Source organism: Indicator indicator, chromosome 7 (genome assembly GCF_027791375.1).
Source record: "Indicator indicator isolate 239-I01 chromosome 7, UM_Iind_1.1, whole genome shotgun sequence".
NCBI classification, from domain to species: domain Eukaryota; kingdom Metazoa; phylum Chordata; class Aves; order Piciformes; family Indicatoridae; genus Indicator; species Indicator indicator.
In genome coordinates this window covers 40,629,768-40,655,939 of record NC_072016.1, presented here as the reverse complement: position 1 = coordinate 40,655,939, position 26,172 = coordinate 40,629,768, and the positions used below count along the sequence as shown (strand labels likewise).

At 60.7% G+C, this 26,172-nt stretch overlaps 1 protein-coding gene across 1 annotated transcript in view; it reads right to left on the bottom strand.

The window, feature by feature from the left end:
* Positions 1 to 7,408: 7,408 nt before the first annotated feature.
* LOC128967858 (bifunctional 3'-phosphoadenosine 5'-phosphosulfate synthase 2) overlaps positions 7,409 to 26,172 on the bottom strand; it is a 43,407-nt gene continuing 24,643 nt past the window's right edge. The window contains exons 5-12 of the mRNA XM_054382109.1: positions 25,909 to 26,027; positions 25,704 to 25,817; positions 23,720 to 23,831; positions 16,455 to 16,660; positions 13,646 to 13,781; positions 11,638 to 11,906; positions 8,986 to 9,215; positions 7,409 to 7,591 (exon numbers count right to left, since the gene is read on the bottom strand). Coding sequence (XP_054238084.1) covers positions 7,453 to 7,591; positions 8,986 to 9,215; positions 11,638 to 11,906; positions 13,646 to 13,781; positions 16,455 to 16,660; positions 23,720 to 23,831; positions 25,704 to 25,817; positions 25,909 to 26,027 — 1,325 coding nt within the window. The 3' untranslated portion in view covers positions 7,409 to 7,452. The remainder of the gene's footprint in view (positions 7,592 to 8,985; positions 9,216 to 11,637; positions 11,907 to 13,645; positions 13,782 to 16,454; positions 16,661 to 23,719; positions 23,832 to 25,703; positions 25,818 to 25,908; positions 26,028 to 26,172) is intronic.

Below are 26,172 nucleotides of genomic sequence, written 5' to 3'. Positions count from 1 at the left end.
TCAGCCCTATTTCACCTCTTTGGCTCCCAAACATGAGGGCTTTAAAAACAGCCTCAGAATGATGCAAAATGAAGATCTTCCAAGGCTGAAGTGCAGCTGGGCAGGAGCCAGCAAGAGGCACTTGATGCCCAGGTTCAGTGGCAGTTCCAAAGCAGTGTGGGCAGAGCTGGAGAAAAGGGATCCTGTCCCTCTGCTCTGCTCTGGGGAGACCTCACCTGCAGGGCTGGGGCCAGCTCAGGTGACTACCCCACAAGAGAGACATGGACCTGATGCTGGCCTCCTCTAGACCCACTCCAACATTATCACAGGGCTGGAAGCCTTCTCCTGTGGCTGGGAGAGTTGGGGCTGTGCAGCCTGGAGAAGAGAAGGCTCCAGGCAGACCTCAGAGCTGTGTTTCAGTATCTGCAGGGGACCCCAGGCAGGCTGGGGAGGGACTGTTCAGAAGGGGCTGTGGGGGTAGGCTGAGGGACAAGGGTTTGGAAGTGGAGCAGGGCAGAGTTAGGTTGGACATCAGGAGGGAGTTCTGCACAGTGAGGCTGGGGAGAGACTGGCACAGGCTGCCCAGGGAGGGGGTTGAGGCTCCATGCCTGCAGACATTCAAGCTCAGCCTGGCTGTGTCCCTGGGCAGCCTGCTCTGGTTGGAGGAGTCCCTGCTGCCTGCAGGGGGGTTGGACAAGGTACCCTTGGAGGCTTCCTTCCAGCCCAATGCCATCTGTGAAGCTGTGAAGGGCTTTCCTCAGAGCACCCAGGTCCTTACATGCATGCTGAGAGGGTCTACCAGGTGTGCAGCAATGCTCATTTCGTACTCCAGCACAGTGAGGTAGGGAAAAGGGGCTGTGGAAATCTGAGCCAGGGAAGGCTCAGCCAAGAGGTGCCAGAGGGCAGAGAGCAGGAATGGAGGCCTTGTGCTGGGAGAGAGCCTGGCCCTGAGGAGTAGAGTTAAAATGCAAGGTGCAGGGAGTGCTGCTTCCTGGGAGCTGCTCTCTTAGGAAGGTTGAGTTGCACAGCAGCCAGGTGAAGCTCTCAGTGGGCAGTGAGGTGGGGGAGAAGTGGCTGAAGGACAGAGCTCAGAGGGGTTTGATCAGCAGTGCAGAGTCCAGCCAGGGGCCTGCAGCTTCTGATGCTCCACAGGTGTCAGGACAGGGTCCATTCTTGTTGAACATCAGTGACCTGGGCAAAGGGACTGAGTGGCCCCTTCCCCAGGCTGCTGATGGTGCAGAACTGGGAGGGGTGGCTGACACCCCTCAGGCTGTGTCAGTCCTGGCCAGGCTCCAGAGCTGGGCAGAGGGAACCTCATGGAGTTCACCAAGGGTCCTGCCCCTGGGGAGGAACAACCTCCTGCAGCAGCACAGGGGAGGGAGCACCTGCCTGGAAGCAGCTCTGAGCAGAAGGAGCTGGGAGTCCTGAGGGACCACTGAGTAACAGATGAGGTGCTCTTGTGGCCAAGAAGGCCAATGGTGTCCTGGGGTGCATGAAGAAGAGTGTGGCCAGCAGGCTGAGGGAGGTTCTCCTCCCCCTCTGCTCTGCTCTGCTCTGGAGTCCTGGGTCCAGTTCTAAACTCCCCAGTTCTGAGCCCCCAAAGCTTTCTAGGGCTGGGAATGCTAGAGCTGGACAAGCACAGGCAGGAGGCAAAGTCAGCTTCCATCACAGCATTTTGAAGTCTGAGAGCATCAGGAATCAGCACTGCATGAGAGCAGCTCCTGCCCAGCTCCAGTCAGCCACAGACACAGCACCAAGGTCTGAGGCAGCCAGCACAGGGACCAACCCCACTGTGCTCTGCCCTGGTCAGGCCACAGCTGATGGCCTGGGGCCAGTGCTGGGCTCCCCAGTTCCAGAGACAGGGAAGTGCTGGAGAGAGTGCAGGGCAGGCTGCAAAGCTGCTGAGGGGCCTGGAGCAGCTCTGGGAGGAGCAAAGGCTGAGAGCCCTGGGGCTGAGAGCCTGCAGAAGAGCAGCCCCAGAGGGCAGCTGAGCAATGCTCAGCAAGAGCTAAAGGAGCTGTGGGGAGGGGGCAAGAGGCTGGGGCCAGGCTCTGCTGAGTGGTGCCCAGGGCCAGGCCAAGGGGCAGGGGGCACAAAGTGGAAGGCAGGAGGTCCCATCAGTGTGGCATTTCAACTTGCCTGAGGACAGACTTGGCACACACTCTGTCAACCCCAAGCTGAAGCCTTCTGCTGTGGCACTGGGACCAGTTCCTCAGGCCCAGCATCATTCCACAAGGCTGAGCCAGGCTCCAGCTCTGACTGAGCTGTAACACCAAGTTCCAGGTGAAATAGGTTTCTCCTGGGGGTTAAAGGTGACAGCCTGGGGCAGGAAGGGACACAGACATCCCCCCAGCAGGCAGAGGCTGTGTTTGGGGCCAGGTCAGCCCCAGCACACAGCAGCAGACAACATGTGCAGGGTGGGCTGTGTCTCACTTGTCCCCAGGCTGTGAAGCAGCTGATCCAGCCAGGCTGGAACACAAACAGAAACCTTGGCAGTAGCCCTAAGGACCAGGTCACTACATGAGGGCTTTGGTTGCTCTGAGGTTTTGCTGCTCTGGTTCCTCTACCCATCAGCAGTGTGCCCGCTGGGGAGTGCTGGAAACACAGGTGGGGGCTTTGGACTTGCTTTGGGCAGGGGCAGCTTTTCCCTGGCTGGTGCTTGGGAGCCTGGAAATGTGGCAGCCAGGCAGCCCAGGGTGGAGCCCAGGGTGCTGCAGGGAATGGTGCTGGGAGCCCTGGGAGCATGAACTAAGGGCACAGCCCAGAGGCCTGCAGCCAGCCCTGTGCCAGGGCTGCAGGTGCAGAGGAAAAGCCTCCAACCCCATCACACAGGAGCTGGCAGCATGAGCAAGCTTTGGCTCTTCTGAGTGATAGGACAAGAGGAAACAGCCTCAGGCAGCACCAGGGGAGACTCAACTTGGACATGAGGAACAACTTCTTCCCCTTGAAGTTTGCCAAGGCCTGCCCCAGGCTGCCCTGGGGGCAGTGGTGGAGTCCCCATCGCCATCCATGGTTCCAAAGCCATGAAGATGTGGTGGTGAGGGATATGTGTGGTGCAGTGGTGACCTGGCAAGGCTCAGCTGAGCTCAGTGATCCACAGCCCATTTACAGCTGCTCAGGAGGAGAACAAGGGCTGCAGCAGCACCTGCCCTGCAAGCTCGAGCTGCTGGCTGAGCAGCAGAGAGATGCAGGGCAGCAGAAGGCAGTGCAGTTACAGCACTGGTTACATAGGATATGGCCAACGCTAGGCAGCCCAGGCAGCAAGACAGGCAGCAAGACAGGCACCTGGTGGAGGTCCCTAAAGGAGAGGCTGCAGGGTTGAGGTTCCTGAAGGAGCAGAGCTGCAGGGTTGAGGTTCCTGAAGGAGCAGGGCTGCAGGGTTGAGGTTCCTGAAGGAGCAGGGCTGCAGGGTTGAGGTTCCTAAAGGAGAGAGGCTGCAGGGTTGAGGTTCCTGAAGAAGCAGAGCTGCAGGGCTGAGGTTCCTGAGGGAGCAGAGCTGCAGGGTTGAGGTTCCTGAAGGAGAGAGGCTGCAGGGTTGAGGTTCCTGAAGGAGCAGAGCTGCAGGGCTGAGGTTCCTGAGGGAGCAGGGCTGCAGGGCTGGGGTTCCTGAGAGAGAGAGGCTGCAGGGTTGAGGTTCCTGAAGGAGCAGGGCTGCAGGGCTGGGGTTCCTGAAGGAGAGAGGCTGCAGGGTTGAGGTTCCTGAAGGAGCAGGGCTGCAGGGTTGAGGTTCCTGAAGGAGCAGAGCTGCAGGGCTGAGGTTCCTGAAGGAGCAGGGCTGCAGGGCTGGGGTTCCTGAAGGAGCAGGGCTGCAGGGTTGAGGTTCCTAAAGGAGAGAGGCTGCAGGGCTGGGGTTCCTGAAGGAGAGAGGCTGCAGGGTTGAGGTTCCTGAAGGAGCAGGGCTGCAGGGTTGAGGTTCCTGAAGGAGAGAGGCTGCAGGGCTGGGGTTCCTGAAGGAGAGAGGCTGCAGGGTTGAGGTTCCTGAAGGAGCAGAGCTGCAGGGTTGAGGTTCCTGAAGGAGCAGGGCTGCAGGGTTGAGGTTCCTGAAGGAGCAGGGCTGCAGGGTTGAGGTTCCTAAAGGAGAGAGGCTGCAGGGCTGGGGTTCCTGAAGGAGAGAGGCTGCAGGGTTGAGGTTCCTGAAGGAGCAGAGCTGCAGGGTTGAGGTTCCTGAAGGAGCAGGGCTGCAGGGCTGGGGTTCCTGAAGGAGAGAGGCTGCAGGGTTGAGGTTCCTGAAGGAGAGAGGCTGCAGGGTTGAGGTTCCTGAAGGAGAGAGGCTGCAGGGTTGAGGTTCCTGAAGGAGCAGGGCTGCAGGGTTGAGGTTCCTAAAGGAGAGAGGCTGCAGGGCTGGGGTTCCTGAAGGAGCAGAGCTGCAGGGTTGAGGTTCCTGAAGGAGCAGGGCTGCAGGGTTGAGGTTCCTAAAGGAGAGAGGCTGCAGGGTTGAGGTTCCTGAAGGAGCAGAGGCTGCAGGGTTGAGGTTCCTGAAGGAGAGAGGCTGCAGGGTTGAGGTTCCTGAAGGAGAGAGGCTGCAGGGTTGAGGTTCCTGAAGGAGCAGAGCTGCAGGGTTGAGGTTCCTGAAGGAGCAGAGCTGCAGGGTTGAGGTTCCTGAAGGAGCAGAGCTGCAGGGTTGAGGTTCCTGAAGGAGAGAGGCTGCAGGGTTGAGGTTCCTAAAGGAGAGAGGCTGCAGGGTTGAGGTTCCTGAAGGAGCAGGGCTGCAGGGTTGAGGTTCCTGAAGGAGCAGAGCTGCAGGGTTGAGGTTCCTGAAGGAGAGAGGCTGCAGGGTTGAGGTTCCTGAAGGAGCAGGGCTGCAGGGTTGAGGTTCCTAAAGGAGAGAGGCTGCAGGGTTGAGGTTCCTGAAGGAGCAGGGCTGCAGGGTTGAGGTTCCTGAAGGAGAGAGGCTGCAGGGTTGAGGTTCCTGAAGGAGCAGGGCTGCAGGGTTGAGGTTCCTGAAGGAGAGAGGCTGCAGGGTTGAGGTTCCTGAAGGAGAGAGGCTGCAGGGTTGAGGTTCCTGAAGGAGAGGGGCTGCAGGGTTGAGGTTCCTGAAGGAGCAGAGCTGCAGGGTTGAGGTTCCTAAAGGAGAGAGGCTGCAGGGTTGAGGTTCCTGAAGGAGCAGGGCTGCAGGGCTGGGGTTCCTGAAGGAGAGAGGCTGCAGGGTTGAGGTTCCTGAAGGAGAGAGGCTGCAGGGTTGAGGTTCCTGAAGGAGCAGGGCTGCAGGGCTGGGGTTCCTGAAGGAGAGGGGCTGCAGGGCTGGGGTTCCTGAAGGAGCAGGGCTGCAGGGCTGGGGTTCCTAAAGGAGAGAGGCTGCAGGGTTGAGGTTCCTGAAGGAGCAGGGCTGCAGGGCTGGGGTTCCTGAAGGAGAGGGGCTGCAGGGCTAGGGTTCCTGAGGGAGAGAGGCTGCAGGGTTGAGGTTCCTGAGGGAGAGAGGCTGCAGGGTTGAGGTTCCTGAAGGAGCAGGGCTGCAGGGCTGGGGTTCCTGAGGGAGAGAGGCTGCAGGGCTGGGGTTCCTGAAGGAGCAGGGCTGCAGGGTTGGCCTTGCTGAGTGTGCCAGGCTGGAGCTGGGGGGTGCTGGGGAGGAGCTGTGTTTATGCCACTGCTGCAGCCTTGCCCCCTTGCCACCTGCCCAGGTGGTTCTCATTTCCTCCCCCCACCATCAAACACCACAGCAGGAGTCAGGTGGATGTATAAATATTTATTTATACTCAACGTGAGGGTTCTGGTACAGAGTCTGGAGTTCAGAATACATTATAAAGTCATGGGAGGCAGCAGTGGAGGCACAAATTCCAGTCTCATGTCTTTAATAAATACACTATATAAAAAAGAAAACCCAAATCCCCTGCCCTGCTCCTCCCACCCCATTCAACTGGGCTCAGATCAGAGGTAAGCAGCACCCCAGGCTGGGGGCCAGGGGCTGATGATGCACCAAGGTGTGTGTTGCTGGAGCCATTTGGGGTGAGGATGGGGGGCGGGGTCCCCTACTCTTTGATGAGTTAAGGCACAATTTCCCTCCTCACACCTGGCAAAGGTTGCAATCCCAGTCGGGAAGGTCACATTTCTCTCCAGTTTGTGTGTGTGTGTGTGTCCTACCCCCCTCCCCCCCCCAAAACAAAAGGGCCCTGAGCACAGAGGCAGCTGCTGGGCTGGGCTCAGCTCACAGCGTGGCTCCTGCAGGCTGCCTTCTTCCCGAGCTCTCAGCGCTGGGCTCTTTGCTCCGAATACTTGTAAAACGACCCCAAAACCAAACCAACCCAACCCAACCCCCTCCCCCCCCCCCAAAGCAGCTGAGCAAGGATGTTAAAAAGGGCTTTGGGGCAAGATTATTGCCAAGCACGGAGGAGGGCTGGGGGGCACGGCAGGGGCCGGCGCCGGCGGGGGGTGCAGCAGGCTTGCCCGGACTGTGCTTGCTGAGCGTGGAGCTGCTGTGCTGAGCAGCAAAGCAGGAGAGGAGGAGGAGCAGCTGATCCGTTGTGCTTCTGGCTGCCCCTGGGGCGGAAGGATGAGTACAGGGATCGTCAGCCGCAACGGGCAGTAGCTAAGGGGTGCAGGAGCTGTCGGTGCTGCAATGGGTAGTAGCTAAGGGGTGCAGGAGCTGTTGGTGCTGCATGGGTAGTAGCTAAGGGGTGCAGGAGCTGTTGGTGCTGCAATGGGTAGTAGCTAAGGGGCAGGGCTGGGGGTTCAACCACCTCCCTGGGCAGCCTATTTCCACAAAGGATTCCCACAAGAGCGTGCAAACAGCATCCTGCTGCCCTCGGGTTGATGGAGCTCTGCTCTCAGACATCTCCCAGGCTTATGGTGTCTCCCAGGCCAGCTCCCCCCAGCCCATGGGGTCCACCAGGCTGTGAGTGGCCACGGCAGAGTCCTCAGGGAAAGCTGATCTTGGAGGTTTGGTTTGGTTTGGACTGGAGGCAGCATGCAGGAGGCAGCAAGGAAGGAGCCTGAGCAGTGTCTTGGCCACCAGGAACTGGAAGATGGTTGAGGCTGATTAAAACCAATCCTGTCAATGAGAGGGTGTTAAAACATCCCTCTGCTTAAGGCATGAGCTGGAGGGCAGTGACTGGATCCCAGCACTGAGGGCTCTGGGTCCCTCCCTCTGCCAGGCTGGCAGCAGCAATTTCGGGCAGCACCGGGAGAGGGGTGGAGGGCAGGCACTGCTCCAGCTCTGCTCCATGCAGAGGACAAACCCTGGTGCTGAGGTGCCAGCTCTGCAGCAGGGCTTGGTGCCCAGCCCCAGAGGGATCCAGCTGGCCCTTCTGCAGGCTATGCTGGGCTCAGCTGGGGACGCAGGGCCCCCGCTGCTCCTCCAGCCCCCCGGGGACACTCCCGGCGGCTCCGAGGGCCGAGAGGAGCAGGTTCCAAGTGTCTGATTAGTGACCTGGGTGGGGGGAAGCCAAAGCAGGGGGAAGGAACTGATCTGTGGCATGGGGCAATGAACCAATCATGGCTCACTCTTAATACAGGAATTGCTAGGCAGCAGCAGCAGGGTCAATTCTTCTCCAGAGATTGGTAGTACTCAGTCAGGACCTTCCAAGCCTTGGGGGCCATGAAGCCCTCGGGTGGGTCTGCACCCTCCCGTGCCAGCTTCCTCATGCGTGTCCCTGAGATGAAGTCAAATTCCTCGTGCCTGGGGGAGGAAGGAGAGGCAGGGGCACATCAGCACCACTGCCCTGAGCCAGCCCCACAGCAGCAGGTCAGCCAGCACAGAAGCCACCACGCTGTGGGCAGAGACCTCCCTGCACTGTGTGGCTCCAGGCCTGGCTGTGTGAGCAGTAGCAAAGGGATGACCTGGTGAGAGGTGTCCCTGCCCAGGGCAGGGGGGTTGGAGCTGGATGATCCTCCAGGTCCCTTCCAACCCTGACAAGTCTATGATCCCATGATTCTCCTTTCAAGAGGGGTTGGAGCTCTCCAGCTGCCAGAGGCTCTGTCTACACTGGCATTCATCCCCAAAGTGTGCTGCTTAGAAGTGGCACAGCCACAGGGCTGGTTTGATTGGCACATTCCTCTCAGGGCATCCAGTCCAACCATCCTCTAACTCCACCAAGCCTGGGGCTAACCCTGCACCACATCTCTGCAGCTCTGAAACAGCTCCAGGGATGGGGACTCCACCTGGGCAGCCTGTGCCAGGCTCTGAGAACCCTTCCAGGGAAGAAGCTTCTTCCCATGTCCAACCTAAACCTCTCCTAGGACAACTTGAGGCCATTTCCTCTTGTCCTGTTGCTCATTACTAGGGAGCAGAGCCCAACCCCCAGCTGGCTGCAGCCTCTTCTTCCTCCTGCAGAGAGCAATGAGGTCTCCCTCAGCCTCCTCTTCTCCACCCCAACCCCCCCCAGCTCCCTCAGCTGCTCCTCCCTCCCCAGCCCTCTTCTCCAGACCCTTCCCCAGCTCTCTTGCCCTTCTCTGCACCTGCTCCAGCCCTCAGTGTCCTTCTGGCACTCAGGGCCCAGAGCTGAAGCCAGCACTCAAGCTGTGGCCTCCCCAGTGCCCAGCACAGGGCACAAGCCCTGCCCTGCTCCTGCTGCCCACACCATTGCTGCTCCAGGCCAGGCTGCTGCTGCCCTTCTTGCCCACCTGGGCACTGCTGCCTCCTCTCCAGCTGCTGCCACCCAGCACCCCCAGGCCCTTTTCTGCTGGGCATTTTCCAGCCTCTCTGCCCCAAGCCTGGAGCCTTCCTGGAGTTGTTGTGACCCAGGTGCAACACTCAGCTCTTAGCCTTGTTGAACCTCATCCCACTGGCCTCATCCCATAAATCCAGCCAGGCCAGGTCCCCCTGCAGATCCCATTGGCCTCATCCCATGGATACAGCCTGACCAGGTCCCCCTGCAGATCCCATTGACCTCATCCCATGGATCCAGCCTGGCCAGCAGAGCCTCCCTTACCTTCGGCCTCATGCCACCCACCCTTGCCACGGGGCCAGCTGTCAGAGGGGACAGCAGGTGGCTTTCACAGGTCTGAGGAGGAGCAGCAGCAAGGCTGGGGGGCAGGGCAGGGGACGAGGCAGCCAGGCTGCTGCCACCTTACCTCTTGGGGTCATAGAAGTCCATGGCCCTCTTCTGCTTGTTGTAAGCTGCCACCCGGAAGGGGATGATCTCCACAGAGGTCAGCCCCGGAGCCATGCCCAGGACCTTCCCTCCCTGCGTGGGCTCATAGAGGTCCTTCTGGGTGTCGGGGTGGGGCATCCCTGCCGGGTCACGCCCCACGATGTAGAAGTTGGCGCCAGCCACCATCCGGGCACGGCAGTGCCACTGCACCTGAGGGCAGCACACCACAGCTGGCACCGGCGCCATGCACCCATGCATGGCGGAGAAACCGACCCTGTGGGGACAACGACCCACAGGGAGACCGACCCCACAGGGAGACCGACCCCGCAGGGAGACCGACCACACGGGGAGACCGACCCCGCAGGGAGACCGACCACACAGGGAGACTGACCCCACCCCGCAGGGAGACCGACCCCGCAGGGAGACCGACCACACAGGGAGACCGACCCCGCAGGGAGACCGACCACACGGGGAGACCGACCACACAGGGAGACCGACCACACAGGGAGACTGACCCCACCCCGCAGGGAGACCGACCCCGCAGGGAGACCGACCCCACAGGGAGACCGACCCCGCAGGGAGACCGACCACACGGGGAGACCGACCCCGCAGGGAGACCGACCACACAGGGAGACCGACCACACAGGGAGACCGACCCCGCAGGGAGACCGACCACACGGGGAGACCGACCACACAGGGAGACCGACCACGCAGGGAGACCGACCCCACCCCGCAGGGAGACCGACCCCACAGGGAGACCGACCCCACAGGGAGACCGACCCCGCAGGGAGACCGACCCCTCAGGGAGACCGACCCCACAGGGAGACCGACCCCGCAGGGAGACCGACCACACAGGGAGACCGACCCCACAGGGAGACCGACCCCGCAGGGAGACCGACCCCACAGGGAGACCGACCCCGCAGGGAGACCGACCACACAGGGAGACCGACCCTGCAGGGAGACCGACCCCACAGGGAGACCGACCACGCAGGGAGACTGACCCCGCAGGGAGACCGACCACACAGGGAGACCGACCACACGGGGAGACCGACCCCACAGGGAGACCGACCACGCAGGGAGACTGACCCAGCAGGGAGACCGACCCCGCAGGGAGACCGACCACGCAGGGAGACCGACCACACAGGGAGACCGACCCCGCAGGGAGACCGACCACACAGGGAGACCGACCCCACAGGGAGACCGACCACACAGGGAGACCGACCACACAGGGAGACTGACCCCACCCCGCAGGGAGACCGACCCCGCAGGGAGACCGACCCCACAGGGAGACCGACCCCGCAGGGAGACCGACCCCGCAGGGAGACCGACCCCACAGGGAGACCGACCACACGGGGAGACCGACCCCGCAGGGAGACCGACCCCGCAGGGAGACCGACCACACAGGGAGACCGACCCCGCAGGGAGACCGACCACACAGGGAGACCGACCCCGCAGGGAGACCGACCCCGCAGGGAGACCGACCCCGCAGGGAGACCGACCCCGCAGGGAGACCGACCACACGGGGAGACCGACCCCGCAGGGAGACCGACCCCACAGGGAGACCGACCCCACAGGGAGACCGACCACACAGGGAGACCGACCCCGCAGGGAGACTGACCCCACCCCGCAGGGAGACCGACCCCGCAGGGAGACCGACCACACAGGGAGACCGACCCCGCAGGGAGACCGACCACACAGGGAGACCGACCACACAGGGACACTGACCCCGTGGGGACAGGCACCGGGAAGGGAGGGACTCAGGGGGAAGGGAGGGGATGGGGAGGAAGGAACTGGGGAGGGAGGAACTGGGAATGGACAGACTGGGGAGGGTGGGAAGGACTGCAGAGGGAGCTGGGACTGAGGAGGGAGCTGGGACTGAGGAGAGGAGAACTGGGAAGGGATGGACTGGGGAAGGAGCAGGACCTGGGAAGGGAGGGACTGGGGAAGGAGCAGGACCTGGGAAGGGAGGGACTGGGGAAGGAGCAGGACCTGAGAAGGGAGCTGGGACTGAGGAAGGAGGAACTGGGAAGGGAGGGCCTTGGGAGGGAGCTGGGACTGAGAAGGGAGCTGAGAGGGGGAGGGAGAAACCGGGAAGGGAGGGACTGGGGAGGGAGCTGGGACTGAGGAGGGAGCTGGGATGCGGGCGGGAGAAACTGGGAAGGGAGGCACTGGGGAGGGAGGAGGAACTGGGAACAGAGGGAGGGGCTGGGAAGGGAGCTGGGACTGAGGAGGGAGGGCTGGGAAGAGAGGGACTAGGGAAGGAGCTGGGACTGAGGAGGAAGGTGGGACTGGGGAGGGACGAACTGGGAAGGGAGGGACTGGGGAGGGAGCAGGAACTGGGGAGGCAGGGAGGGGCTGGGAATGGAGGGACTTGGGGGTGAGCTGGAACTGGGAAGGGAAGGAAGAACTGGGGAGGGAGGTACTGGGAAGGGAGGGAGGCAGGAACTGGGATGAGAGGGAGGGAGGGAGGAAATGGGAAGGGAAGAAGTGGGAAGGGAAGAGGGAACTTGGAAAGGAGGAAGAGAGGGAGAGAGGAAGGGGAAGGGGGAAAGGAAGGCGGAGGGGAAGGGTAAGGGGAAAGGGAAGGGAGCCTTCAGTGGTTGTCGGAGCTGGCAGCCGAGGGCGGCGTTACCTCGGTGGGGCCGGCGTAGAGCATGGGGGAGGGGAAGATGGCCAGGACGGTGGAGGAGGGCTCCAGGACGCGGTCCTGCAGCAGGGCGGCGTGCTGCCGCATGCGCCAGGCCAGCGGCACGTCGTCGTCCTTGGTCCAGCCGCCCAGGGGGTGCAGCAGCAGCACGGGGTTGCGGTACCCCCGCTGCAGCAGCTGGCGCCGCGTCTCCTGCATCAGCAGGGCGTGCCCGTTGTGAACGGGGTTGCGCAGCTGGAACGCGAACACCGCGTCTGAGGGGAGAGGCAGAGGGTCTGAGCGGACAGGCAGAGGGTCTGAGGGCAGAGGCACTGCCCCCGGGCACAGCCGGGCACTGCCCCCTGGGCACAGCCTGCCACTGCCCCGCAGGGCACAGCCTGCCACTGACCCCCGGGCACAGCCTGCCACTGCCCCCTGGGCACAGCCTGCCACTGACCCCCGGGCACAGCCTGACACTTACCCCCGGGCACAGCCTGACACTGACCCCCGGGCACAGCCTGACACTGCCCCCTGGGCACAGCCTGCCACTGCCCCCAGGGTCACAGCCTGGCACTGCCCAGTAGCCCCCAGGGCCTTCATTTATGTGCTGCACTGCACAGAACCACAGCATGGCAAGGGTTGGGAGGGACCTCTGGGCATCACCCACTCCAACCCCTGCTCCAGCAGGGCACCCACAGCAGCTTGCCCAGGAGCACAATGCCCAAGGGGGGTTGGAAGTTCTCCACACCAGGAGACTCCACAACCTCTCTGTCACCTAGGGCACTCTCACCAGGGCACAGACAGAGCTCTCCAGGTGCCAGGCAGAGCCCTGTGCCTGCTGCTGTCACCCAGTGCCCCTCAGCAGAGCACAGACAGAGCTCTCCAGGTGCCAGGCAGAGCCCTGTGCCAGCTGCTGTCACCCAGTGCCCCTCAGCAGAGCACAGACAGAGCTGTCCCTGTGCCAGGCAGAGCCCTGTGCCTGCTGCTGTCACCCAGTGCCCCTCAGCAGAGCACAGACAGAGCTCTCCAGGTGCCAGGCAGAGCCCTGTGCCTGCTGCTGTCACCCAGTGCCCCTCAGCAGAGCACAGACAGAGCTGTCCCTGTGCCAGGCAGAGCCCTGTGCCTGCTGCTGTCACCCCAGGCCCCTCAGCAGAGCACAGACAGAGCTCTCCAGGTGCCAGGCAGAGCCCTGTGCCAGCTGCTGTCACCCAGTGCCCCTCAGCAGAGCACAGACAGAGCTGTGCCTGTGCCAGGCAGAGCCCTGTGCCAGCTGCTGTCACCCAGTGCCCCTCAGCGGAGCACAGACAGAGCTGTCCCTGTGCCAGGCAGAGCCCTGTGCCAGCTGCTGTCACCCAGTGCCCCTCGGCAGAGCACAGACAGAGCTCTCCAGGTGCCAGGTAGAGCCCTGTGCCAGCTGCTGTCACCCAGTGCCCCTCAGCAGAGCACAGACAGAGCTCTCCAGGTGCCAGGCAGAGCCCTGTGCCAGCTGCTGTCACCCAGTGCCCCTCAGCGGAGCACAGACAGAGCTGTCCCTGTGCCAGGCAGAGCCCTGTGCCTGCTGCTGTCACCCAGTGCCCCTCAGCGGAGCACAGACAGAGCTGTCCCTGTGCCAGGCAGAGCCCTGTGCCTGCTGCTGTCACCCAGTGCCCCTCAGCAGAGCACAGACAGAGCTGTCCCGGTGCCAGGCAGAGCCCTGTGCCAGCTGCTGTCACCCAGTGCCCCTCGGCAGAGCACAGACAGAGCTGTCCCTGTGCCAGGCAGAGCCCTGTGCCTGCTGCTGTCACCCAGTGCCCCTCAGCAGAGCACAGACAGAGCTCTCCAGGTGCCAGGCAGAGCCCTGTGCCAGCTGCTGTCACCCAGTGCCCCTCAGCGGAGCACAGACAGAGCTCTCCAGGTGCCAGGCAGAGCCCTGTGCCAGCTGCTGTCACCCAGTGCCCCTCAGCAGAGCACAGACAGAGCTCTCCAGGTGCCAGGCAGAGCCCTGTGCCAGCTGCTGTCACCCCAGGCCCCTCACCAGCGTCCATCTGCCTGAACCTCTGCCGCAGTGCCCGGGGGGTGAGGCGGTACTGGTCCAGGCCATCGTTCCACCGGATCCTCTCCAGCACCTGCAGGTCTCCTCCCAGCAGCCAGTCCCCACTCTCCAGCACCAGCTGCAAGCACAGCTCAGGCTCACACAGGGCACAGCAGAACCTGGCACTGCCCTCCCCACCTCCTCTGGCAACTGCTTCCAGGGTGACCTTCCCCCCCCAGGGAGACCTTCCCCCCCATGGTGACCTTCCCTCCCAGGGGGACCTTTCCCCCCAGGGGGACCTTTCCCTCCCAGGGGGACCTTCCCCCCCAGGGAGACCTTCCCCCCCATGGTGACCTTCCCTCCCAGGGTGGCTTTCCCTTTTCATTCAGCACATCATAGGTGGAAGCCATTCTTAACCAACTGACCATCCCTGAGCAGCCATCCAGCCCCTACCACTGCCCCCACCAGCTGCAGGGCTGCAAGTTCAGAGGCTCACAGAATGGGCTGGGTTGGAAGGGACCTTCAAGAGCATTCAGTTCCCACCCCCAGCCATGGGCAGGGACACCTCCCACCAGCCCAGCTTGCTCAAGGCCTTCAACACTTCCAGGGAGGAGGCAGCCACAGCCTCCCTGAGCAACCTGTTCCAGTCTCTCTCCAGCCTCACTTCCTAGTTTCCAATCCAAAGGTCTAGCACAAGACCTTCCTGCCCCCTACACTTTGCTCTTTCCTCCTGGGAACACTCAGGAGGAGCAACTGCTGCTGCAACACTGAAAAGCAGAGGGAAAGAAGGCAGCCAGCCTCAGGCAGCTCGAGTCACCCAGCCTCACCTGCAGCTCTCCTTATCCAAGGGATGCAAAGCTTTGTGCTGCCAGAGGCAAGGGGAAAGGGATCAGGCACCAAACCACGGAGCCCTTGTTGGCTGCTTGTAGGGAGCAGCCAAACTGAGAGGCAGAGCAGAGCTGGAAGGAGCAGCAGGCAGCAACCTGCAACATTAGTGCCTGGTGGCACCACTCAGGCCAGGGCAGTGCCAGAAGGCACTGGTTGGGGCTGAGGTGGTGGTGGTGGAGGCACAAAGGTGTGGGCACAGCAGTGAGGATGAGTTGAGGGAAGGTAAGGATAGGACCTGGGGGGGGGGGGGGTGGAGAAGTGGGGAGATTGAGTCCCAGGGAGGGACTTCTGAGGGTGTCAGGGAGGGATGGGATTAGGGGAGGATGGGAAAAACATAGAAATGAGTAGATTGGATGTAAGGAAGAAGTTGTTCCCCAGGAGGGTGGTGAGAGACTGGCAGAGGTTGCCCAGGGAGGTGGTGGAAGCCTCATCCCTGGAGGTGTTTGCAGCCAGGCTGGAGGTGGCTGTGAGCAACCTGCTGGAATGTGAGGTGTCCCTGCCCATGGCAGGGGGTTGGGACTGGCTGAGCCTTGAGCTCCCTTCCAGCCCTGACAGCTCTGTGATTCTATGATGCTCAGGAGCAGCTCCTCAGCAGCAACTGACTCTGCCCTGCACCTTCTGCTGCTTGCTGCCAGTAAGCAGCAGCCTTGAGCAGCCCTGCTTGCCAAGGACAGGATGGCTCCCAGGCAGGAGCTGGGCTTGCAGAGCAGCAGGGACCTACAGCCCCCACAGCCATGGGAACCTTCAGCTCATACACTGACAGAATCATTCAGGGGGGACAGACCTCTGGGATCAACTCCAACCACTGACCCTACTCTGCAAGGCTCACCCCTAGACCATGGCCCCAAGCACCACATCCAAACCACCTTCAAACACCTCCAGCCTTGGGCACTCCACCACCTCCCTGGGCAGCCTGTGCCAATCTCTGACCACTCCTGCTGGCAAAAACCTTTGCCTAATGTCCAGTCTGAGCCTGCCCTGCTGCAGCCTGAGGCCATTCCCTCTTGGGCAGTCCCTGGGAGAAGAGACCAGCAGCAACCTCTGCACAACCTCCTCTCAGGGAGCTGCAGGGAGCAGGAGCTCTGCCCTCAGCCTCCTCTTCTCCACACTAACCCTCCCCAGCTCCTTCAGTCTCTCCTCATCACATTTCCTCTGCAGGCCCTTCCCAGCTTCCTTGCCCTCCTCTGCCCTGGCTCCAGCACCTCCACATCTCTCTGTGGGCTCTGAGGAGCCCCAAGCTGGGCACAGCACTCGAGCTGTGGCCTCAGCAGTGCCCAGCACAGGGGGACAGTCACCTCCCTGCTCCTGCTGCCCACAGCATTGCTGATGCCAGCCAGGATGCCAGTGGCTTTCTTGGCCACCTGGGCACACTGCTGGCTCCTGTTGCTCAGCACCCCCAGGTCCCTTTCTGCCAGCAGCTTCCCAGCCACACTGCCCCAAGCCTGTAGCTCCCCATGGGGTTGTTGTGACCCCAGTGCAGCACCTGGCACTTGGCCCTGTAGAAGCTCATCCCTTTAGCACTGCCCCAAGCCTGTAGCTGCTCCCCATGGGGTTGTTGGCATCCCAGTGCAGGACCGGTTGGAGCTCATCCCTTTAACACGGCCCCATGGACCCCACCCATCCAAGTCCCTCTGCAGAGCCTCCCTGCCCTGGTGCAGACCTAACTTGGTGTGGTTCTCCATCCCATATCCTTTGCCCAGAGAGGTTGTGGAGTCTCCCTCTCTGGAAACTTTCAAGCCCCACCTGGCTGTGTTCCTGTGTGCCCTGGCCTGGGTGCCCTTTGCTCTGGCAGGAGGCTTGGACTGGCTGCTCTCTGGAGGTCCTTTCATCCCCGGGACTCTGCCATCCCCCAACCCGGCCACCATTCCCCGATCTCCCAGGTTTTTCCCGGGAGGGGGCGGAGGTGGGGGCGGTGCAAACCTACTTTGATGTGCGGGTGCTTGGCGCAGGTGGTGCCCCAGACGCGGGCGCAGCGCTCCTCCTTCCTGTGCTCGTAGAACTCGGGGCGCCGGAGCACGGCCAGCCTGCGGCCCGCCCGGCACAGCGCCAGCGCCGCGCAGCCCTCCAGCCGCTCCTTGTCCTCCCTGCACACCGGCAGCACGATCGGCACGCTCAGGTTCACCACGCCCTCTGCCAGCAGCGGGAGAGGAGGAGGAGGAAGATGGAGATGGAGGAAGAGGAGGAGGAGGAGGAGCGGGAGGAAGATGGAGATGGAGGAGGAGGCGGAGGAGGAGCGGGAGGAAGATGGAGATGGAGGAGGAGGAGGAGGAAGATGGAGATGGAGGAGGAGGAGGAGGAAGAGGAGATGGAGATGGGGGAGGAGGAGGAGGAGAAGGAGGAGAAGGAGGAGAAGGGAGGAGAAGGAGGAGAAGGAGGGAGGAGGAGGAGAAGGAGGAGAGGAGGAGAAGGAGGAGAAGGAGGAGAGGAGAGGAGGAGGAGAAAGGAGGAGAAGGAGGAAGAGGAGAGGAGGAGGAGGAAAGGAGGGAAAGGAGGAAGAGGAGAAGGAGAAGGAGAGTAGGAAAAGGAGGAAGAGGAGGAGAGAAGAGGAGGATGAGGAGGAGGAGTAAAAGGAGGAGGAAGAGAGGAGGAGGAGAGGAGAAGGAGGAGAGGAGGAGTGAAAAGGAAGAGGAAGAGGAGGAAAGGAAGAAGGAGAATGATGAGGAGGAGGAAAGGAGGAGGAAGAGGAGGAGGAGGAGGAAGGGGAGGAGGAGGAGGAAGGGGAGGAGGAGGAGGAAGGGGAGGAGGAAGAGGAAGGGGAGGAGGAAGAGGAACGGGAGGAGGAGGAGGAAGCGGAGGAGGAGGAGGAAGGGGAGGAGGAGGAGGAAGAGGAGAGGAGGAGGAGGAAGAGGAAGTGGAGGAGGAGATGGAGGAGGAGGAGGAAGAGGAGATGGAGGAGGAGGAGGAAGAGGAGATGGAGGAGGAGGAGGAAGAGGAGGAGGAGGAGGAGGAAGAGGAGGAGGAGGAGGAGGAAGAGGAGGAGAAGGAGGAGGAGGAAGGAGGAAAGGAGGAAAGAGGGGGAGGAGGATGAGGGGGAGGAGGATGAGGGGGAGGAGGATGAGGGGGAGGAGGATGAGGGGGAGGAGGATGAGGGGGGAAAGAAGGATGATGAGGGAGAGGGGGAGGAGGAGGAAAAGGAGGGGGAGGAAGAAGAAGAAGAAGAAGAACATGTGAAAGTGTTCCAGCCCCAGGCAGCAAGTCTGCAGAGGAGTTGAGAGGCCCAGGGCCTGCCCTTGGAGAGCCCAATCCACCAGGGCAGTGCTCTAAGGATATTCACCACCCCCTGCCTCCCCAGGAGCACCAGGAAGAGCTTTGCCACTGTGAGGGTGGCCAGGGGCAGGACAAGGGCCAGTGGGCACAAACTGGAACCCAGGAGGAGAAATTTCTTCAGGGTGAGGGTGCTGGAGCCTGGAGCAGGCTGCCCAGAGAGTCTCCTTCTGCGGGGAGCTTCCAACCCCAGCCGGATGTGTTCCTGTGTGCCCTGCCCTGGTAGGGGGTTGGACTCCATGATCCTTCCAGGTCCCTCCCAGCCCCTAAGGTTCCATGGTTCTGTCATTCTCCTGCACTTTCAGTCACCAGCAGTGTTAGTGAGATAGGGAAGCTCACAGTGCCTCACATCTCCAGCCCAAGCACAAGGACCTTTAGGCTTGGAGATGTCTCACAGGGCACATCTGCTTGGCAGAGGCCTCCAGGCTCACCCAGCCCAAGCCAGCACTGCAGGCTCAGCACCAAACCATGTCCCTCAGCACCAGCTCCACACTCTGCTGGAACACCCCCAGGGATGGTGCCTGCAGCACTGCCCTGGGCAGCCTGTTCCAATGTCTGAGAGCCCTTCCAGGGCAGGAATCTTTCCTGAGCTCCAGCCTGAGCCTGCCCTGGGGCAGCCACCTTGAGCATCTCACTCCTTCCTGGCTTCTCTTTCCCTTTGCAACCATTGGCTCTGGTGCAGTTAGCTTCTGGCAAAGAGAAATGTAACCCAACATGTAAGATGCCACCCTGGAGGCAGCTCCCCTGTGAGCCTCTGCCAGGACAGCTCCAGCTTCCTGCCCCCCAGGGCATGGAATCATAGAACAGTTTTGCTTGGAAAAGACCTTAAAGATCAGAGTCCAACCAGTCTCTCACTCTGCTAAGGCTGGAGCTAAGCCACAGCACTCAGCACAACCTCAGGGAAACACCTCCAGGGATGGGGACTCCACCTGGGCAGCCTGTGCCAGGCTCTGAGAACTCTTCCAGGGAAGAAATTTTTCCTCACATTCAACCTGAACCTCCCTTGGCACAACTTGAGGCTGTTTCCTCCTGTCCTGACCCTTGCTCCTAGGGAGCAGAGCCCAACCCCCAGCTGGCTGCAGCCTCCTCTCAGGAGCTGCAGAGAGCAATGAGGTCTCCCTCAGCCTCCTCTTCTCTACCCCAACCCCCTCCAGCTCCCTCAGCTGCTCCTCCCTCCCCAGCCCTCTTCTCCAGACCCTTCCCCAGCTCTCTTGCCCTTCTCTGCACCTGCTCCAGCCCTCAGTGTCCTTCTGGCACTCAGGGCCCAGAGCTGAAGCCAGCACTCAAGCTGTGGCCTCCCCAGTGCCCAGCACAGGGCACAAGCCCTGCCCTGCTCCTGCTGCCCACACCATTGCTGCTCCAGGCCAGGCTGCTGCTGCCCTTCTTGCCCACCTGGGCACTGCTGCCTCCTCTCCAGCTGCTGCCACCCAGTACCCCCAGGGCCTTTCCTGCTGGGCAGTTTCCAGCCCCTCTGCCCCCAGCCTGGAGCCTTCCTGGGGTTGTTGTGACCCAGGTGCAGGACCCAGCCCTTGGCCTTGTTGAACCTCATCCCATTGGCCTCAGCCATGGATGCAGCCTGGCCAGGTCCCTCTGCAGAGCCTCCTTACCCTGCAGCAGATCAGCACTGCCACCCAGCTTAGTGTCATCTGCAGATGTGCTGAGAGCACTGCTGCCTCATCCTCAGCTGCCTGTTGACCAACACCCCCAGGCCTTTCCCTGCTGGGCTCCTTTCCAGCCCCTCTGCCCCAGGCACCTCATTCCCTGCACACCTCCTCCCCCATGGAACACAACCACCACCCCTTGCTTAGTGTCTGTCTTTCCTCCTGGGTCTCTCTACAGTGCTCCTGCTCCTCCCTGTCCCTGCACCCAGCAGAATGACTGCCTTGGCTCCCTCCTCCCTCCCATCATGAGCTCCTCTTGTTTCTCCTTGGTCACCTTGGACTGCCCAAGGCAGACTCAGTCTCTTTCCCCTGGGTTCCCAATCACTAACAAGGACAAACCAATCACTGATTCATTTTGTTGTGATCTGCCTGAAAGCCCTTTTGGAGTTCTTGAGAGGTTTCAGGAGAGGATTTTGGATTTGGTTTGGGGTATTTTGGGGGGGGGGGGGGGGGGGAGGGGGTGGAGAAGGGGGAGGCTCCTATTGATTGTTGCTCTCCATCAGCTGGGCAGCAATTTCCAAGCCCCTTGAGGAATAATCAGAACCAAGGTGAGGTGGGAGCCACTCAGGATCAAACTGCAGACATGGAAATCACATCCAGCAGTGATCAGCTACAGCAAAGCAGCACAGGAAGAGCTGAATCAGGAAAAACCTCAGCCCATGGTGCTGGAGCTGAGGAGCTCCAGGATCTGTTTCCAAAAGCAAGAAGCCAAAGGGGCTAAACAGAAATCACTCCAGAGAAGGGAAGTGAGATTTTGGTGGGGACAGAAGGTGTGCTGGGGCACTGCATCATACAGGGAGGGGGGTTGTGTCTTCATTTGGTTGTGTCAATCTCCAAAAATCACTTCAAAGCAAAAAACAAAAAAAAAAAACCAAACAAACCAAACCAAACAAACAAAAAAACCCCAAAACCACAACAAAATCAAACCAAAACAAAACCCTCAGCACCCCCAAAATTGGAGTCATTTCCATCCAACCTCTGAGCAGTTCTGTACATACCAGGTACAGAGTGACTCCTTCCTGGGAGGACACAAAAACAGTTAAGGTCATTAACACTCCAGAAGCAAAGCCCCTCCCTTAAGGCTTCCACTGGAGACCCTACAGCACCCCTGGCTGCCCTGTAAGACACAGATCCATCTTCCTTCTTGGGGGCCTCTGTGCCTCCCCAGAGAGCAGCTCCTCTACCCAGCTGCTGGTGGTAGCAAGGTGGGCATGTGGTGCTTGCAGGTCAGGTGAGAGGAGCTCTGAGCTGTTTGCACAAGTCCATCTAAACTGTCATGGCTCTTCCAGGCCAAAAAATATCCCTGGCACCCCTGGGCAAAGGGCTTGGACCACCAAGGGCAAGGTCCTGCAGCTGGGGCAGGGCAATGCCAGGCACTGAGAGAGGCTGGGCAGGGACTGGCTGGAGAGCAGCCCTGAAGGAAAGGCCTTGGGGGTGCTGGGGGAGGAGAAGCTCAGCAGGAGCCAGCAGTGAGCACTTGCAGCCCAGAGAGCCAAGCAGAGCCTGGGCTGCAGCAGGAGAAGTGTGGCCAGCAGGGCAGGGAGGGGATTCTCCCCCTCTGCTCCACTCTGCTGAGAGCCCACCTGGAGCTCTGGGTCCAGTTCTGGAGCCCCTAGGCCAGGAAGGCTCTGGAGGGGCTGGAAGGGGTCCAGAGAAGGGCCAGGAGGAGGAGCAGAGGGCTGGAGCTGCTCTGCTCTGCAGACAGCCTGAGAGAGTTGGGGTTGTGCAGGCTGGAGAGGAGAAGGCTCCCAGGAGACCTTCTGGTGGCCTTGCAGCATCTGCAGGGGGCTCCAAGAAAGCTGGGGAGGGACTTTGGAGGGTGTGAGGGAGGGATAGGAGTGGGGGGGATGGAGCAAAAGTAGAAGTGGGGAGCTGGAGATTGGCTGTGAGGAAGAAGTTGTTGGCCAGGAGGGTGGTGAGAGCCTGGCAGAGGTTGCCCAGGGAGGTGGTGGAAGCCTCATCCCTGGAGGTGTTTGCAGCCAGGCTGGAGGTGGCTGTGAGCAACCTGCTGGAGTGTGAGGTGTCCCTGCCCATGGCAGGGGGTTGGGACTGGCTGAGCCTTGAGCTCCCTTCCAGCCCTGACAGTTCTCTGATTCTACCTCTGGAAAGAATCCAAGACCAGCTTCAAACCCCTCTTTAGCAACACCCTCCCCCTGCTAGCCTCAACACCACCAGACTGAAATTCTCCTTTCTTTTCTAAAGTTCTCCAAGCAACCCAGGGACATTCTCCTTCCTGCCCAGGTGTCATCCTGCAGGCCTGACCAGGCAGAATGTTGAGTTTGGAGACCTCTGTAGAGACAAGGTGGGCCACGACCTGCTGTTGATGCCCTTGCTCTGGAGACTTCATCCACCCCCAAGAGCTGGTGGCTTGGGCTTTGTCCTTGCCCCCGTGGAGCTCCACAAATCCTAAACACATACCCAAGAGCCTCACAGGAGCTGTGCTGAGTGAAGTCAACAGGTTTAGGGGGGGGCACCCCAAAAGAAGATGCCCTCTGAGACAGCCTCCATCACAAAGTGCAGAGCTCTGAAGCAATGTGGTCATGACAGGGCACCTCTGTGACCCTGCCAGGCACCACAGGCAGCTCAAAGACCACAGCTGGGGCTCTGATAACAAGGCCATGTGCTCCTGAGCACTGTTTGCTTACCAGGCAGAAGGTGAAAGGCTACCAGAGCTGAAAGGAGAAGAGGTGGCTGGAGGGAGAACCCCCCCCCAGCCTCCCCCCAGCTGCCAGGGACAGCAGCAAGTCACTGCCCCGTGGCATCCCCGCAGCCTCCTGCAGGAGGAGGGGGAGGCTCCAAGAGAGCTGCTCCCCAGCATCCCAAAGTCCTCAGCCTGCAGCTTGCTGGGATCAGGTCTGCAGGAGCCAAAGTCAGCGAGCTGCCTGCTGGTGAAGTCCCAGCAACAGCATCTGCAGCTGGGCAGGGGGCCAGAGACATCTGGCAGGGCTCAGCTGCAGGCAGTCCCTCAATGCTCCCTGCTCTTCCCAGGGATGGAGCACCTCCAACGATGCTAATCATGGAATATTTAGCTTGCAAGGCACTTCTGAAGGTCACCTGCTCCAGCACTCCTCTAATGAGTCTGTCCCCAGCTTTCTGCTGGGCCCTTGGAGCACTGCAAGGCCACCAGAAGGTCTCCCTGGAGCCTTCTCCTCTGCAGGCTGCCCAAGCCCAACTCTCCCAGCCTGGCCTCCCAGCAGAGCCCTTCCAGCCCTGCCAGCATTGCTGTGGCCTCCTCTGGCCCTGCTCCAGCAGCTCCCTGGCCATGCTGTGCTGAGGGCTCCAGAGCTGCCCCAGCACTGCAGGGAGGGTCTGAGCAGAGTGCAGCAGAGGGGCAGTGAGGCTCTGCTCCTGTTGCCAAGGAACATCTCTGCCTTCTCCCATCTCAAACTCAGCCCAGCAGCTTACTTGGCCTGGGGTCTGCATCTTTATGTGCCCTGGGATACACCAGCATGAGAAGAGCTCCACAGTGGCTCCTGAAACGTTTGATGGGCAGCAGAGACAATGTCAAAGCCATGAGCCAGGGCTTTGGCCACAGCACTATGACCTCTGTCACCTCTGGCAACCATTGGTGTTTCAAGGAATGTCTTCCTGGCCACCATGGCCCTTTCCAAGCCCTGGTGTTCACCAAACAAGAGACAGGAGGACAATGATTCTGTCCTGCTCTGCTCTGCTGAGACCTCACCTGCAGGGCTGTGTCCAGCTCTAGGGCCCCAACACAGGAAGGACCTGGACCTGCTGGGAGAGGGTCATGGGGAAGCCACCAAGATGAGCAGAGGGCTGCAGAACCTCCCCTGTGGGGTCAGGCTGGGAGAGCTGGGGCTGTTCAGGCTGGGGAAGAGAAGGCTCCAGGGAGACCTCAGAGCTGTGTTTCAATAGCTGCAGGGGACCCCCAGGCAGGCTGGGGAGGGACTGTTCAGAAGGGGCTGTGGGGGTAGGCTGAGGGACAAGGGTTTGGAAGTGGAGCAGGGCAGAGTTAGGTTGGACATCAGGAGGGAGTTCTGCACAGTGAGGCTGGGGAGAGACTGGCACAGGCTGCCCAGGGAGGGGGTTGAGGCTCCATGCCTGCAGACATTCAAGCTCAGCCTGGCTGTGTCCCTGGGCAGCCTGCTCTGGTTGGAGGAGTCCCTGCTGCCTGCAGGGGGGTTGGACAGGATGCCCTTGGAGGCTCCCTTCCAACCCAGTGCATTCTGTGGGTGCAGTGTGAGAGCAGGGGGGTTCCTGCAGGGCTGGCAGGGTGTGCCAGCAGGGGCTGTTGGTTCCATACCATTCAGCAGGGTGCCAAAGTGGATGACCTGCAGGTACTCTGCCTCCCGCATGAAGCCGGTCAGCGGCGTGGCCCAGCCCTCGCTCAGCACCTGCAGCCACTGCAGGTCCACCTGCAGGAACAAAACCCAGAGGCACTGCCCTCAGGAGGGGCCAGCCAGGCAACCAGCCCCACACCTGCCTCCCCCCTGCTGTGGCAGCTTCAGGCTGTGCCTTGGAAATTTCCCACGGGTCTTGGGCAGAAAGTGGTAGGAGGTAAACGAATCACTGCTGGGTGTGAGAAGGATAAGACCTAAACAAGCCCAGGGAGGGACTTTGTAGGGTGTCAGGGAGTGATAGGACGGGGTGGGGGGGGATGGGATAAAAAAAGAAATGGGGAAATTGGATGCTAGGAAGTCCCTTGGATATCCCTGAGCAGAGCCTGGCTCCAGCCCTGCACATCTTTATCCCCAGCACAGAGGGCAGCCCCCAGGCTCCTCTGTTCCAAGCTCCCTCAGCCTGGCCTCCCAGGGAGTGATAGGACTGGGGGGATGGAACAAAAGTAGAAGTGGGGAGCTGGAGATTGGCTGTGAGGAAGAAGTTGTTGGCCAGGAGGGTGGTGAGAGCCTGGCAGAGGTTGCCCAGGGAGGTGGTGGAAGCCTCATCCCTGGAGATGTTTGCAGCCAGGCTGGAGGTGGCTGTGAGCAACCTGCTGGAGTGTGAGGTGTCCCTGCCCATGGCAGGGGGTTGGGACTGGCTGAGCCTTGAGCTCCCTTCCAACCCTGCCAGTTCTCTGATTCTGTCATTCTATGACCTGTGGAGAGCAAGAGGCTGGGGCCAGGCTCTGCTCAGTGAGGTCCCTTCCAGCCCTGACAATTCTCTGATTCTATGACCTTGGCTGTGTTCTTTGTTGTGGCTAAGTACTCACAAACAACTCTCTGCTCTTTCTCTTGTGTACAGGGTGGGGAAGGGGACAGGGAGTGGGGAAGCTATTATCAGCCCCCTGGTTTTTGCCAGGGGGGTGGCTTTTGTGCTGGTTATAAATTGCACATACATGGAAATCCTCTCTATTTTGTACCTAGCCATTGCATTGCCTTGCAGATTGTAGTTCTGCTTGTAAATGCACCTTCATTTGCTTCCAACTGGCAATTTAATGCTGGGGGGGGGGTGTTTCAACCCTCCACACCTTCCCTCTGGGGTCTCTTATATTATCTACAGGGGCAGAAAGCCATGGGGGAGGTGGAATTTTCAACCCACCACACCTTCCCTCTGGTCTCTTCTATTACCTGCAGGGGCAGAAGGCCATAGTGGAGGCAGGGGGGAGTGGGGTGGGCTGGGGGTGTCTGCTTGAGCCAGGCTCAGGTGTGTGGGTAGCTTGTGAATGAAGGAGGCTGAAGGCTCTGACTGGCTGCAGCATAGGGTGGAGATGAGGCTGAGGATGGTTTCAGGTGTCCCTGACCATGGCAGGGGGGTTGGAACTAGATGAACCTTGAGGTCCCTTCCAACCCTAACAATTCTGTGGTGCTTCAGCTCCCTCTAAAGCACAACCTCCTCCCTCCATGGAGCACAGCTGCTTGTGAATGAAGGAGGCTGAAGGCTCTGGCTGGCTGCAGCACAGGGTGGAGATGAGGCTGAGGATGGTGTCAGGTGTCCCTGTGCATGGCAGGGGGGGTTGGAACAAGATGCTCCTTGAGGTCCCTTCCAACCCCTAACAACCCTATGGTGCTCCAGCTCTCTCTAAAGCACATCCAGCAGCAGAAGGACAACCTCCTCCCTCCATGGAGCACAGCTGCTTGTGAATGAAGGAGGCTGAAGGCTCTGGTTTGCTACAGCACAGGGTGGAGATGAGGCTGAGGATGGTGTCAGGTGTCCCTGACCATGGCAGGGGGGTTGGAACTAGATGAACCTTGAGGTCCCTTCCAACTCTAACAATTCTGTGGTGCTTCAGCTCCCTCTGAAGCACAACCCCCTCCCTCCCTCCCTCCCTCCCTCCAGCACAGCAGTACCTCAGTGATCTGCAGGCAGGGCAGTGTCTCAGCCTCAGCTCGTACCCTCTCCAGCTCGTTCTCAGGGACAAACAGCTCCAGCACATCCTTCACTGAGCTCTGGGGCACAATGTTCTGGAGGAGAGACAGGCAGCAGGTGTTAGGGACGTGCACACACAAGCTCAGGTGGCTGGAAGCAGGTTGCCAAAGCACAGAAGTGACCTACTTGGGCTTGGAGGAGCTCCACCACCTGCTGGATGCACTCAGACACAGATGCAAGGTTGGTCTTCAGCACCAGCTCAGGAGATTCAGGCTTCTCATACTCTGAGTCAATCCCAGTGAAGCCTACAGACAATCACAGAAGGGAGAATCAGAAAGACCTTGCAGGTCATTCAGTCCAACCAGCACTGCCCAGGCTGGGGCTAAGCCATGGCCCTCAGCACCACAGCTCTGCAGCTTTGAAACACCTCCAGGGTGGGGATTCAGACAC